The sequence below is a fragment of the Anabrus simplex genome, chromosome 3, assembly GCF_040414725.1.
Source record: "Anabrus simplex isolate iqAnaSimp1 chromosome 3, ASM4041472v1, whole genome shotgun sequence".
NCBI lineage: Eukaryota > Metazoa > Arthropoda > Insecta > Orthoptera > Tettigoniidae > Anabrus > Anabrus simplex.
In genome coordinates, this window is record NC_090267.1 from 294,807,751 (window position 1) to 294,824,045 (window position 16,295).

The 16,295-nt window shown below is 36.5% G+C and overlaps 1 protein-coding gene across 1 annotated transcript in view; it reads left to right on the top strand.

Moving 5' to 3' along the window:
- The window catches only part of LOC136866781 (histone-lysine N-methyltransferase 2C-like), an 811,555-nt gene that overhangs the window by 156,691 nt on the left and 638,569 nt on the right, over positions 1 to 16,295 (top strand). The window contains 1 exon segment of the mRNA XM_067143888.2: positions 6,738 to 7,001. Coding sequence (XP_066999989.2) covers positions 6,738 to 7,001 — 264 coding nt within the window.

Below are 16,295 nucleotides of genomic sequence, written 5' to 3' on the forward strand. Positions count from 1 at the left end.
TAAAAAATAGGAAGAAATTTTAACAGAAATTACAATGTGAGGCTCAACTCGAAACAGCTTGCCGTGGTGTTTGATAAATGAATGGGAGATGATAAATAGAGAAAAGGATGGGGTATAATGAGCACTTACCACATGTTCAATTTCATAACGAGTTATCCCTCAAGTTTGCATATTAGAACAAGTCCTTTTACTCGTTATCTATCTCAAATACAACATCTTCTTACGTCTTCATATGTGAATGCGGCATAACAGGATTGTACTAGCCTGCTTATGAACTTCAACTGCATTTGTTTTGGCACGAAGTAGTGGTGTTCTTTTTACTCTTTTGACTGTGATCATTGTGTTATGAACATCAACTGGAATTGCATCGGCACGGAGAACATTTTCAGGGCTTGGAAAAATGCGCTTGTACGAAGTGGTAATAGCGAAAATATGTGGCACAGTAAGTGATTTGTTCTTTTTATAGATTTAATACGACTGCAATCGGACCTTTGCATTTACAACGTTTTAAGTGAGAAATCATGTTAATGAGGAACTTTCTAATGAGGTTTCACTGTATAGTAAAACTTGGTTAAGAAGTTAAAAAATTCCCGCCTAAGATGTGCAGTATTTTTGGTCCTTTAATCGGTCACATTATGTACAGAAATAATCCCAGCACATTTAAAAAAATTTTTGAGCCACCAAATGAACAGGTTGTAACCTCTATTTGGTTCAACTTAACAACGGAATATTGAAAGGTGGATCCTTCCTTCTGTTTAATATTGTATAGTGTGAACATTTGACGAAACTCGTTCCGTTTTCAAGCAGAGCTGTCGAAATGCACCGTGTCTCCTTACAATTGTTGTGGCCAATCTCTACTTTGTGATTTTCAGAGGTTCTCTAAACAGTACCACCCAAATGCGATGCTAAGATGATCCCTAATGCAAGTTCACCGCCAATCGCTTTTTCAGTACCGGTACAGTACCTACTTGCTCTAATTATCTCAATGACGGGGCGTTAACGGCAAGATCCATCAGTATACCATAGCCGTCCTTTCGTGAGATACAGTTTATTAAAAAACGATTGATCGAGGATTTAGCGTTGATGGGACTGGAATTTCTGGACAGTTGTTCTGGGAAATCGTTTCTTTGAGGAACGGATAATACAATTTTTTTACAAGGGGATTTAATTACGATGCTCGCGAGACCACGTAATTTGAACGCATATTCCGGGAAAATGTACTTTCCGGGTACGGATAATCGAGGTTCCACTGTAGTATCATTCAACTATATGTATATATATATCACTTCACTGTATCACTTCCACTTCTGAGTATCTCACACTTACTGTAGTTCATATTAGATACATATGCCTAGCTTAATTAAGAACTAACATATTTATAGTAAAACTTAGCTCGTCATTCATCAAGTAAGCTGTCTCTGTAGCTCTCTCTCTCCGTCACGTCGCTGGTCACGACTGGCCACAGTCTGTGTTTCGGCTGGAGTCCTCCTCTCACATTAGGTCTGGTTTATTGGCTGGATCATATCCACCTTCAGGTCGGTCCACCTCGAAATTAGCAAGACATCTTCTTCATACTGCAGCTGTCAATAACATCAAAGAAATTTGACAAGTAATCGTTCATTTTTAAAATTTTCTTTAAAATAATTTTCTCTTCTTAAGTATTCTATTTTTCGTGTTTCGGTCAATCAGCTATCTATATTTGCTTTGATATCTTCGACCGTGTTTTAGAAGTATCTGTGATTTTAAATTATTTATCTTCTGGGAAACTTAATTATTCCTTAAATCTTCTTTTCAAGAAATGATTTGTGCGTATCTTTCTCTTCTTACAGCACTGCTCGATAATAAGCTCCGATGTGTTGCTATATTACGTATCAGCTCTTTTGGCGAACGTATTTAAATAAAATATTCGTATTTCACGCCATCCTTATGCTTATTAATGACGTATAGCAAGTATCATTGCCGTGTATTCTTATTTAGAAGCAGTAATATTTCTGAAATTCCTATTATAATCGCAATTATTCTTCTTTCCGACGCAGTGGTAATGATTTGCTTCCTGTCGCTTTCAATTCAATTTAGTATGTGTGAATAATAATAATAATAATAATAATAATAAATAATATTTTACTTGTGTTTTGAAACAATTCAATTGATACTGCTCTGTTCTTCACAGCCTTTTAAAATTGTATGTCCCAAGTTGGTCATGGCCTCCTAATAGAATCTTGAGATTCTCTTGCATACAATTCCGGCTTGTGTGGTCCATACCTTTACTTGATGCCATTTTTAAATACGTCAGAAAATGCAGTTGGCACACCTTTTGATTTGTTAGTAATTTTTTGGCCTAATTCAATAATTTTTTGTTTTGTTTCATTTTCTACTGCGTTACCAAATTCCTTTGTTGAATGAATAATTTTGTTTTTATTTTAAATTTATTTTCCACTCATTTGTTCAGAGAGGATGATTGCCTCGTTGTACTTCCTCTTAAAACAAAAATCACCACCACCACTACTTCAGCATAATATTATAATGTAAGCGTACGTTATTGCCATGAGAAGACATGGTGTTGCCTATAGGTGACATTGGTCACTTAAAGTAGGCCTTTTTGTCCTGTTTCATTTATGAATAGTATCCCATGTTTACTTCATGTTTTCTCTCTCCTTTCAATCTAGCAGTATCCACTCTTTTTTCGAATGGTTTCGATTAAACTTCTTCTATAATTTTCAATCGTTCTTCAAGAGTTCTTACTTTTTTCGTGGGACGTGATGTGTCATGAATAACTACAATACACAGGAACTAAAATGAGAAAAGCAACGTAGCTACGAACGATAGATAAAATTGCATTACATAAAATCAGCTTCATGGTCCGTATCGCACTTCAATAGATTCACAATGAAGTATTTATTTATTTTCCACCTAGTCGATACAATGATTGCCTAAGGCAATTTTTATTGGTCAAAAGTGGTACATGTTTCGTATATTATCAACATCTTCAGCCACATAACACAGTTTAGATGAAAAATATAAAATTGACAAAGTAATGCTTTAGAGGAAGTGTCCTTGAAATTAACATAAGATTGACAAGATTAAAACAAACAAATAACTCAAGAGAAAATATATAAATTATTTCTACAATAGAAAGCAGTCGTCAAGGAAACACTTGTACAATATTCCATAGAGAAATTGTCCTAATAAATATTCTTTTCTTAATAATCCATGAAAAAAGATCAATTTATAAAGAACAAGGAAGAACGCATCATCAATATTACACCCGGCGCAAAACTGTGAAAGAATGACAGGAGTTACTGTTCCAAAGGAAAGCAGGCTTAATAAGATTTGACAACTAGGAATTAGTTATATTTTCATCTACATTAATAATAAGAGCCGCACTGTGATATCAGGATTTCTTCATTTCGATAATTACTTATAAAATGTATAATTTTTAATTTATAAATTGATCTTTTTTCATGGATTATTAAGAAAAGAATATTTATTAGGACAATTTCTCTATGGAATATTGTACAAGTGTTTCCTTGACGACTGCTTTCTATTGTAGAAATAATTTATATATTTTCTCTTGAGTTATTTGTTTGTTTTAATCTTGTCAATCTTATGTTAATTTCAAGGACACTTCCTCTAAAGCATTACTTTGTCAATTTTATATTTTTCATCTAAACTGTGTTATGTGGCTGAAGATGTTGATAATATACGAAACATGTACCACTTTTGACCAATAAAAATTGCCTTAGGCAATCATTGTATCGACTAGGTGGAAGATAAAATTGCAGTCGCCGCACACAACCAAGACACAGCCCAGGACAACTCAGAATGAAATGAAACAGCACAATGACGGCTTTTCGCTTAGAGTAGAAGTCTGGGTGCCAGGAAGCTCGTAGGCATGTTTATATAGTGTGGTTGTGCGTAAATAATCTGTGCACTGAAGTCCAGCCTACATGAATCTTGCTCCAGCCGAGAAATTTGTCAAGCCTAGAAACTCTTAATCGCTCGTAGCTCGTACATTCTTATGTAACAGGTTGCCGCTATTCCATGCCGCTTTAAATTCAAAAGAACTTTTGCGTATATTTTTCTCATAAACGATCAATGTGGGAAAATTGTGGTCGAGGACTTGTATTTTTTTTGACAATCAATGCGAAAAACGATAGTTCGAGGAACGACAGATGCGGGGAAATTTAACATCAGTTTATATGGAACATTTTCAAGACTAAATAAACTCAACGATGGATGCGGGAAAACGACGGTTCTGGGAACGATGCCTCGAGGTTTTACTGTACTCCAGCAAGTCAGCTTGACTGAGAAGTTACCTATTTGAGGATTACATGCAGGCACAAAACATCAAGATGGGAAGCCAGACCAGGAAGATAGTGGTGTTTATGGACCACTGCCCTGATCATCCCAAAGAATGGCACCATTTAAGCCTTTGTTTACTGATGGGACTTTAAAGTCCCACCTTTTAAAAATCGCCGCAGGAACTGCACATTACCTGGAAACCTGACAGTATTTCTCAGTCGTCTTTAGAATTAGTTTAGGAATGTAGTAAGAGATGGCAGCATCGATCACACAAGATATACAGCAACTATCTGGCTAAAATGCAGGCACCGGGCGAGTTGGCCGTGCGGTTAGGGGCGTGCAGCTGAGCTGGCATCCGGGAGATAGTGGGTTCAAGCCCCAATATTGGCAGCCCTGAAGATGGTTTTCCATGGTTTTTTCCATTTCCACACTAGGCAAATGCTTGGGCTGTACCTTAATGCCATGGCCGCTTCCTTCCCACTCCTAGGTCTTCCCTATCCCATCGTCACCATAGGACCTACCTGTGTCGGTGCGATGTAAAGCCAATTTTAACAACAACAACAACAACAACAACAACAACAAAATGTTGAGGACAGTGTTGCTGCTGTGCCTTTATCACAAACGCATAATATCCCCAAAACTTTTCCATGGACTCATTTCTGTAACTCAAACCTGCTTTTTTCTTTTCTTCATTACATATAGTTTAGCATAAGAAATGCCATCTTTTATTTTATCTGTATTGAACCGAGATTACAAATACTTATAAAGTTTTTAGAGGTTCCTCTTATCCAGTACAAAACAATGTTGCCTGAATTATTGCAACATATTAACTTTATTTAGCAGTACTAGTTTCGGCGTTTTTTAGCGCCAATATCAGCTGCAAGAATGTCATGAAAAACTGGAAATTAATATAAAATATACGTCAACATTTTTGTACAACTAACTCCTATAAACCTTATGTTAAAATATATATTTAGATAAAATGCAATGTCATTGTCCCATGCTTCTACAAGTTCACAAAGTTGTGGGTCAAATGTTACAATTAAAAACAACCTGATGAAAAAGAAAGAAGGTTTGCGTGCGTTCGAAGTTTTTCATCTTGGGGTACTGCGTTCAGTCTTGTTTCTTGTTTACTTGGTATTGCTTAAATTATTCCTTTTGTTTATAACACCTTGTGTTTCATTTCAATAGCACTGGCCTTCAAGGTCGAATATACTGAGTTAAAACTGTATACGTTCAAATTTGTTGGTGTTAAAACACTAAATTGTTCGGTTCAGACTTATATTAATAAAACTAAATTACACCAAAACCTCATTTTGCTTGCATTCGTTTATTATAATTTTATGTACTGAAATGTGCCATCCTCTAAAAATTTGATTCCTGTAGCAGAATGTTTACTATGCTCTGCTGTGCTGTTGCGTGTAACCTGATAAGGTGGAAACGTACAAATGTGTCCCGAAGATGTTAACGTGGACTATGTGCCGCCACGTTAGTTCTACGGCCGTTGAGGTTTCCGATATTGAACTGAGGAACGTACGAACTGAGGACATACTTTACAGGATCAGCTGACAGTGGACTCTCCAAAATGTAAAATTTTGAATAATAACTTTCAGCCGTAGTGAAGCACGGGTATCTTGCTAGTGTAATATAAGTTCGAACCAAACAATTTAGTGTTTTAACACCAGCAAATTTGAATGTATACAGTTTTAACTCAGTATATTCGACCTTGAAGGCCACTGCTATTGAACTGACACACAAGGCATTATAAATAAAAGGGGTAATTTAAGCAATACCAGGTAAACCAGATCGAACGCGGTACCCCAAGATGAAAAACTTTGAACGCACACAAACCTTTTTTCTTTTTCTTCAGGTTGTTTTTAATTGTGACATTCGACTCACAAGTTTGTGAACTTGTAGAAACATGAGACAATAACTTTGTATTTTATCTAAATATATATTTTAATATAAGGTCTGTAGAAGTTAGTTGTACAAAAATGTTATGTACATTTTATATTAATTGGCAATTTTTCATGACTCTTGCAGCTGATGATGGTGCTAAAGAAACGCCAAAACTAGTACTGCTAAATAAAGTTAAATACATTAAGGCAACATTATTATGTATTGAATAGATGGGACCTTTAAAAACTTCATAAGTATTTGTCATTACATACAGCATAAAAAGAATTAAAATGGAAAAATAATATTAATAGGCCTACCAGTTTGGCACTACGAGTAGTGGTGAAGCCATTTTGGTGAATCCTGGAGTGCAAAGAACATTTGATTTTTAATAGCATTTCTACTACTGAAATGGCAGGCTAACAATTTTTCTCCACCAAAAGAATACCTAAACTTACAAATTCTTCTCTATGAAGTTAGTCTTTATGTAACATTGTGCAATTCTGATGTTATTTTTATTTTTTATTTTTTTCACACAGGGCTACCGTGACTATGAAGAATCATCCATACGAGCAATTGGACTGGGCAAAGGTAAACCCTTCTGTGCAAGCAAAATTGCAAAGAAGAAATTGGGTTTAAGCACTGTTGGTTGTCGTCCAAAGGGTATGGGAAAAGGTTCAGCTGGACTGGGGAAAGGTGGGCTGAATTTCATAAAACGGCAGAAAGTATCAGATTTTGGACGTAAAAGAGGTCCAAAATCAAAGATGAGAGGTATTTTTGGTGTTCCTGGTCTTGGACTGCAGGTGAGTTAATTCAGTACTTATTGAAACATCCTTAAATAAAAAATCAATCTCTCTCTCTCTCTCTCTCTCTCTCTCTCTCTCTCTCTCTCTCTCTTTCTTTCTCTGGACTAGTCCACTGTTGGCTGCACACAGGGGTCCTATGAACATCATTTATCAATAAATACTAAATCTGTTGCTATATGTGTGTGATTCACATGAAGCCATTTAGAAGGATGTGTGTGTATTAGAAAAAAGTAATTTGAAATAAAAATAACATTTTGACTGGTAAAGAGCTCATTAGGTTTTCCACACTGTGTTGCCTTTATGACTGGGCATACATAAGCTAGTTAGGGCCATTTTCTCCAAATCGAGTTAAACCTGGTATAAATTAAACCCGTTTAACTTTAGTACCTAGTTTAAAGTTGCGTCCATTTTCTCCACCAATTTCTGACACTCGTTTAGTTTAAACGGGCGAGCTGTCGTTGGCGCTAACGTTGGCTGCACTGAAGGAATAGTCGAAGGCATGGTCGATTGGAATTGGCCAATCAGAGCCAAGTAATTCAATGACCGACATTTTTGTAATAATATCAGCTGTTTGTGGCGAATTAATGCTATCGTACGTAGTGAATAAAGAACAAATTCGGCGGGATATTAGCTTTACTGATAAATAAATTGTTTACATTTGTGCGAAGTGTTGTATCATATAATTCTACCTATTGCTGTCTACAATTTATTGGAACGAACTTTTATTTCTTATTTTTCTCTGTCATGCTTTACCATAAACAAGTACCGTGGGCCTAATACGTGTCTTTTGATGTCTGTATTGTCTTACGGAACACACGGGAACGTTGAAATATTAAAATCCTGGTCTTTCAGCAATAGGCCTATGGTATTCCTTTCCTCAGAAAATCAACATTTATGTGAATTTCAAGTAAAATTCCAAGCATGCTCGGGATCTATCTCCTATCAAAATCCATCGCCCTCGGCCGGGATCAATCTCACAAACCTTGGATCCAGCAGACAGACCACTGAGGATGTATAATTTGGAGATGTATTACTTGATTCCATATTCGTTTATAACATAACCAAGTTCGCGATATGTCGTACTGTATGCATAATACTCTTCTCCCTATAGCATTAATATTTCTATTGCTGGTATGCTGGCAATAGATACGATGAAACATTCTTAACTATAATCTATTCTATTACAAGTTTACTAGCAAGCATGAAATACTTTATTGTTTTTCTGATCCTACAAATATATAATCTAGCGATTAGAAATTGTATACCACCGCCTCTCCTACCGTGCCGGTCAACATTCTGATGGTAAAAATATTTTCGACAAATTAGATTCGAACCGTCTTGTCACGGATTCGAACGATGCTGACTTCACGCCTTAGCGACCACAGCCACCAGGTACCGCATGAAGAGCGGACGTATTACACGACTTAAGTAGGAATATTTTTATGCTTCACATTACAGTATTCATACCACGAACAGTATTTTACAGTATATAATATTATAAGGAGACTGCAATTTAAGGTCTGTGGTCCCCGTTGTTAATGAAAAAAATGCCTGCTGCATCATATCTTAAAGCAACCAGAATCATTGCTTCTAGCGAAATAGCATTATTTCGTGCAGTTGACGTTTTAAATGAATCCTTCTTCGATACTAGACAATCCTTGCTGTTCGCTTATGAATTATAAATCCATCAAAGAACTCCGTTACATCCGATTTTCCAAGATTGTAAACTTTTGTTGGAACGCGGCTTCTTAACCTCTCTTGCACATCAAAATTATTTCCTATTTAACCAAAGACTTCAATAAATTCTCCCATTTTTCTAATGCTAATACTAGGTTATAATTTTAGTACGTTTTTCATTAAAGTGCTGCAGTACTGGTAGTCAAAACTAACCCTTCTATTAGGAAAATCACAGATACGTTAATAAAATGTCAAGAAAGTTGAATATAAACAGCAGTTTAAACCAACAATATAGAAGGTTTAACTCTGAGCCAGGTTTAAACTTGATACAAAGTTTAAACCAATATGGGGAAAATGAATGTTAGTTTAAACTCAGACTTAAACCAGATTAAAATAAACCTAGTTTAAACTCATTTGGGGAAAACGGCCCTTAATATACTTATATTTTGGGCTCAGTATTTTTAAATTTGTCCTAAAAGAAGCTGAATTGTTAGAATTAGTGGAGGAAAGAGAGAAAGAAAGAAAGAAAGAAAGAAAGAATGAAAGAAAGAAAGCAAGCTGAAGTCAGATGAACTGACAATTTTACTATATTTGTAGAACACAGACATTACCATTCAGTACATTCATGTCTTGTTCCATTCAACTCATTTACCTTTTATTACAGCATATATTAATACAGTGAGTATAAAACATGTACATTGGCAAGAAAACCATTCATTAAGCAACAGTACTGTATGTGATGGTGACATATTACATTACACTAATCAGTTTCGTCGGTGTTTCTGTGTTTACTTCATCTCTGTCATTATTGCCTTTATTCTCTTTCAGTAGTGTGTCATTCAACTTATTGTCCAGGGCATTTGCAATGCACAGTTTTTGAACACTTGATGATGAGATTCTTGTGAAATTTTGCGTGAGAAAAGAAGATTATAACACTCAGAAGGCTAATAGATGGCTCCCTTAACATACTGAGTTCATTATCACCTGCTTATAGCCTTCTGCTGATTTTTTAATATCTTTTTTATCCCCAACTAAAAGTTAACACCAAGTATTGCTTTTATGATTAGATTACAATTTTATATAATGGCTAAAAATGTCTTTGAGAATATTAGATGTAAACAAAAATACAAACCAATCCAGTCTAGTGCATAAATTACTGTTAGAAATGCAAACAAGTGCGGAACTTCTCATGGATGTTGCACAGTGCCTTGATCCACAGCACGCATGTTTCCTGCCTCGCTTTGTGTTTTGCAGTAGTGTTGGCACACACAAAACATCTTTTAATAGGATGTTTCTTTTTAGTCTCCAGGATATGGTGGGAGAAATACATGTTTTTCAGTCTTTGGAGCTGTTTCCACTTTTTATTGAATACTACTTGTCTGTGGAAGATCTCCCTTACTACAGTAAAACCTCGTTAATTCGAAGTGATTGGGACTCAAAAATCGGACTTCGAATTAGGTGATTTCGAATTAACCGCCAATCCGCAATTCAGAAGTACCAACCCTTGCCGCGTTACAAAATATTCTAAGGGCCGTTACTGCATGCAGTTAACCTTGATTCACAGTTTATACCTTTCAAATGCCATGAAAGAAGAACTATTTCAAAAATGTATCCAAGAAGGTGCATTTACAGTATTCAAATAATGCATTTGAATATCTCGCTGGCAAACATAACCTCACGCAACGAAAGAAAGAAAAAAAGCAGGATTCATAGACGAGGAGAAATCTATGCTGGCCTCATGTGCAAGTGCTTTATTCATTGGATTACTATATACTGTATGCATTTTAGATGCCTTGTATTTACACAGAAAGTACCCGATGCCCTTAAAATCGAACTTTCCTATGCTTCTATCCTTGTACGATTTCCCGCCATGGCACTTCTCTCGTACTTCAGAAATGTAAACACTTGCCGCATCACAAAGTATTCTAACACCCATTAATACATGCAATCACCGAGATTAACAGTTTAAACATTTTAAATGCCACGGAAAAAAAACTATTTCCGAAATGTATCCAACAAGGTGCATTTACAATGTTCAAATAATGCACTTGGATAAATCACTGACAAACATAACCTCATGCAACGAAAAAAAAAAAAAATCACACAATTCAAAGACGGGGATAAGTTATGCTGGTTTTCTTGTCCAAATGCATTAATTTTTGGATTTCTGTACTGTTTGCATTTTAAGATGTGTTGTACTGGCATGGAAAGTGCCCGACGCCCTTAAAACATTGTGGCTTATCGAACTTTTCTATGACAGTTTCTCACTTCCATGTGCATTGCAATGCACTACAATGACCCCCATCCCCCACCCTTGTACAATTCTCCGGCTGGCACTTTCTCCTTTAAAACCATAAGACCGTTTGGGCTCGCATTAAAATTAAGCAATGCTGTTTCATCGGCAATGACAATATTGTTCGGTGCCTACGAATTTAATATATGAACCACGTTTTTTCGTCAACTGTCGGCATCGCCATTTTTAGCGGATTCTGTTTTTCTGCACACTGCCTGTTGCGTGATATTACGGCATTCCTTAAAAGGTTGAATAAAAAAGAATTCTGATTTCATTCAACTTAGCAATCAGGAAGCGCACTGTAGACCCACCGAAGTGAGTGTAAGTGCGGTAAGCTACCGCTCCACGTTCAGGAACACGCGTTCTATTATGACGCGGATAAATTTTGAGTTGAAATTACTCTGTAATATACCCGTACTATTGTTTTAAAATGTAAAGGCAGTTTCGAATTAAAAGTCTGAACTTCACTAATGGGGTCGACGTTGTACTTTGAATTACGAATTATCCGTATTTTGAATTTACCGATTTCGAATTATCGAGGTTCTACTGTAATTTTAACTGGCATGGTTCTAATAATTCTTCTTCTTAACGTTGGTTAGATAAAAGATAATAGCATTTCATAGGGCTCGATTGAATAAATGGAATTATCATTTCTTATACCATTTGGTGGTCATACTTGTGCTGTCAAGTGATTTTAACAACATGTCAGGTTTATCAACTGTGTCCAATTTCTTGTTGTATTCCAGTATGGTTTTAGACCAGAAGGGTCAACTACAGACCTAATCTTTGCTATTAGGATGCTAATAGAAAACACTGGGAGAAGAATAAGCCCATATTTCTAATATTTTTGGATCTTTAGAAAGTGTATGACATTGTACCAAGGGAAAGAACTGGCAATTCATGAAAGAACTTCAAGTGTGAGACAGCCTCATAGACAAAGTGAAAATGTTGTACACTGGGAACAGGAGTTGTGTTCAAGTAGGTTGTGGTTTGTTGGACTGGTTTGAAACGAAGAGAGGAGTGCAGCAGGGCAGTTCATTGTCACCACTTCTGTTCACCATTGTGATGGAAGTGATAATGAAATCTATTATAAGAAAAGAGTATGGAGATATTAAAGCCTTGGTAAGTTGCTTACCTGACTGTTGCATTGGCTAGCCTTGTAATCTCCTCTCTGAGGTGTCCCGAGTCTTTCTTTATCACTTCTACAGAAGCTAATGCCTGTTGCTCACGGTAAAATTTTCTGCCAGATTTATTGTACAATAATTTAATTTTATAAAATTTCTGTTGCTTACGGTCAAAGTCAAGTTTTATAAAACATTTGATAAAACTTTTCATAAAATGGGACATGTTCTATTCAGTAAAATAAATTTTATGAAATGAACCAATCAGCGAAGCTGACATCACGATGATGTTGGCGCTACATCATGAGAAGATTGTGAAGCTCAATTGTAAACAAACACTTCTTTCTAAAATGGCAGGATCCGGGTGGACTAAGGAAGCTGTTAGTGTTTTACTGACGAATACCAGAAATATCCTTGTTTGTACGAAGTTAAAACACCACTTTACCACAACAGAAATGCAAGAAGAGAGGCAGAAAACACAATTGCCGAATCCCTATATGAATGCTGGTCATCTAACCTCAACTAATTTTCGACCAAGGACAGCAGTCCTCTACCTTCTTCTCTTCTTTTGATCCAATCCCGAGTCCAGCATTTCCTAGCATTTCTTCTCTTCCTCTTTACCATTGTACAACATATAATTGCAGCTAAAGCAGCAAGTTTTGCTTTGTTTGTTGGAGCCATACTCTCGAACACACTGTAAGTTGAACAGCTGATTCTTGGTTTAAAAGTTTATCGATAGATGGCAGCACATACAAATCTTAGTTCAGAAGTGAGTTCATAGATGGCCATCCTGATGCTTCGACGGATTTTAAAAAATAATTTTACCGTGAGCAACACAACTTGTTTTTACCAAAATTTTAAAAAATTAATTGTACAACAAATTTTACGAAACATTTTACCGTGAGCAATAGGCATAACACATCTTCACACCAACCTCTCTTTGTGCGTTTGACACAGTTAATAAGGTTCACTTTATTTTCTGCACATTGATATTCATTCACATTCACTGCCATCTTATGATCAGCAAATAAAAATTAAGTTATCCGTTCCAGTAGCATTGGTAGGTAGACTGCCTAGATCACACTAGTTCAGAAGGCCTGCATGATGGTAGCTGAGGTGATAATTTCTTCTTCTTCCTCTTACTACCTTCAGAAGCAACTATCTAATTTGGTTATCTATATTTGAGATGCAATATCTGTTTTTCAGAAAAGCTTTAATTGCTGAGTCTGTACAGTATTCACCATAGTGGAGTTAGGCTGGCAACAGGAACTTTTTGTACTAGCCCTATTCCTAGCCTATTCGCTGAGGTGGGAGTTCCACCTTTACGGATAAGGAAGTAGCATTTACTTGTCACATTCGCTCATGTACATGCCTGACAGAAACTATGTTGCGTGCAATAGTATTTGTGATAAACAGCCCTACCCCAGACTTTGCCCTTCCCTTTTTAACACCGGTCAATCTCCTATATCTTCCTTGTTATCTCCCCTTACCCAAATATCACTTACTCTAGTACATCCAGTTGCATTCTCTTTGCTGACTCGGCCAGTTCTACTTTCTTTCTTCCATAAGCCCCATTAATATGGACCATTTCGTTCGCCAAATTGTTTCCAAGGAGTCCCTGGCCTGTCAAATGAGAGTGGGACTCCGTTACTCTCATAGGTCCAAGGCTTGCTTAAAATATTCTGAGCTCTCTCTGTAAGTTAATTTAGAAAAGTAATTATGTCCTAATTTACTTGGAAGTGTATATAAATTTGGATGTAATGCTAGCACTTTGCCCCCAAAGAACCTCGGAACACTTGCTCTTTACACTCGTTACAGCTTTCAGATGTTTTTCTCGTTTAATGTGCTGTTGTACAACAAACTTCCTCTTCGCATTCACTTTAACACTACACAGTTCACAAAATAAAACACCCATCTGTTGTAAACAGTCTTGTAAAAATTCATTCACTAGTTGAAATAAAAATACACTTTGTGTGGTTTCACTTTTGTCATTTTTCTTAGACAGAACTACTTGGGAGGATAAATCTGTACTGAGGCAGAAAGTTATGTCATTGCTGTTTTTAATCTTTCCATTTTTTCTTGGCCTGAGATACGTGGGGGTTGAATGACTGGCTGTAAGAGAGGGTGCGAAGGCTGGTGCATTCCTTGTGCTCGAGACACGTTGGGAAATACTTTCTCCTAATTATCAGAGTTACGTATTGTGTTCCTGCACATATCTTGGAAACACAAGAGTTAAAAATCCTTTCCTTACACTTCCTTAGTCACCAGCAACTGCTAGTCACTTGGCTTGGTCATGAAAGATATTTAACAAATTTAACTATATGTAAGGAAAATGTATAACTCTTTTATGTTGTCAACCATGCAAGTTAGCCATGCGATTAGGGGTGCTCAGCTGTGAGCTTGCATTTGGCCGATAGTAGGTTCGAACCCCCCCTGCAAGAAGCAACTTCTGAAAAAAAAACAAAAATTATGTTTTAACCTCTAGTCATTTATCAGATAATAAGGAATGCATACATTTAAAAAACAGTTTGAAATGATTTAAAAATACCTCAAAATGCTGTATATTGACCTACCTAAAATCTTTAAAGTTGAAATAAATACTGATCATCCAAATTCACCAAAAAGTACCAAAGAATGCAAAATAATACATTGTTGTTATTATTTATTATATTGCAGAATTAATTTCTCTACTACTGACAACATCCTAATGCAAAGGGAAAAAAGGATCTTTCAACAACGTCTGTCCCCTAGTTATGTATGTATGTATGTATGTATGTATGTATGTATGTATGTATGTATGTAAGAAGAAGGGAATAGGGAAAGCCCAGGGCGCAAGGCAGTTTGTCCTCATGAGTATTAGATAGTAGGTCATACTGATATAAATTTTTTTTTTACACTATCTTACACTGTCGTCATTTTATCAGCTGCTGAAATTAGCTAATCGCTTTGCAGGTGAATTCAAATGGCCTTTGTTTGGTGGTGTTGCTAAATCTGCACATGGCTTAAGATCGGCTTGAAAGCACCAGTTGAAGAAAAAAACTTTGTTCGGGAAGGAATTTGACCACAGACCTTCGAGCTGACAGGATCTCACCACAGCAAGTACACACAGTGTCACTCGCTACATCCATGGTCTGTTTGTGTTTGATGCTGGTTTCTTGGCATCAGTAGCTGCTAGATGATCGGTCATTTACGGAAATGTTTATTAAGCAGCCATGTGGTATGTGTACAGACTTGGGGACTTACATTGCAAGCTTTCTTCGATTGGTGCTCTGAAGCTAGTCTTAAGTCGTGTGCAGATTTAGCAACACCACCTCGCAAAGCCCATTTGAATTCGCCTTCGAAGTGATCTGATTAGATAAATCCCAGATGCCAAGACAGCGTGTTCAAACCCAGTATAGATAGTCGGATTTTTGAAGTGCGGAAAAAAGTCCATTGAACACTCCATGTCGTACGATGTCGGTATGTAAAAGATCTCTGGTGACACATTTGATGTTTACCCCATAAAATGAATTAAATCTCAGCCACAGATGCCCAACAGAGATTTGATTTACTCTGTCTGCCATCTAGTAGGCCTAGAGTAAAACGGAATGTCCAAATTGATGAGCAGACAGCCAGATGGCGTCAAATTCAAATGCACACGGCAGCTGAGGCCATACGAATATTATTATTCCTAGAAAGCCAAGAACAACGGCTGAGAGTATTCGTCATGCTGACCACATGATACCTCGCAATCTGCAGGCGTTCTTGCTGAGCAGCGGTCGCTTGGTAGCCCAAGGCCCTTCATTATTATTATTATATTAACAAGTGATAAAATGACAATGGTGTGAGATATCAAATTACTTTTTGCAAATTATTTGTCAATATGACCAACCCTCTTAACGCTAGTATATCCAGTTCACATTGTTTCTGACCAGCCTGTATTTTTTAACACTATTATAAACATTATTTCATTCTCAAAATAAACTTTCAATGTATTAGGTTGGTCGTGTTTGTTGTATACAGTACATATCAAAGAGATGTTAAGTACAGAACAAAAATAGCCAACCAGACACCAGTGGGATCCAAACTCAAAACCTTACAATTTTACATCACATGTGGTTATCAATTGAGTTATGGTGGTCTAAGCCATATTTGTTCTGTTGAAATGGATCTAAGCTACAGTTCTGGCACTACTGTTATCACAATTGTAAAGTAGGTGCA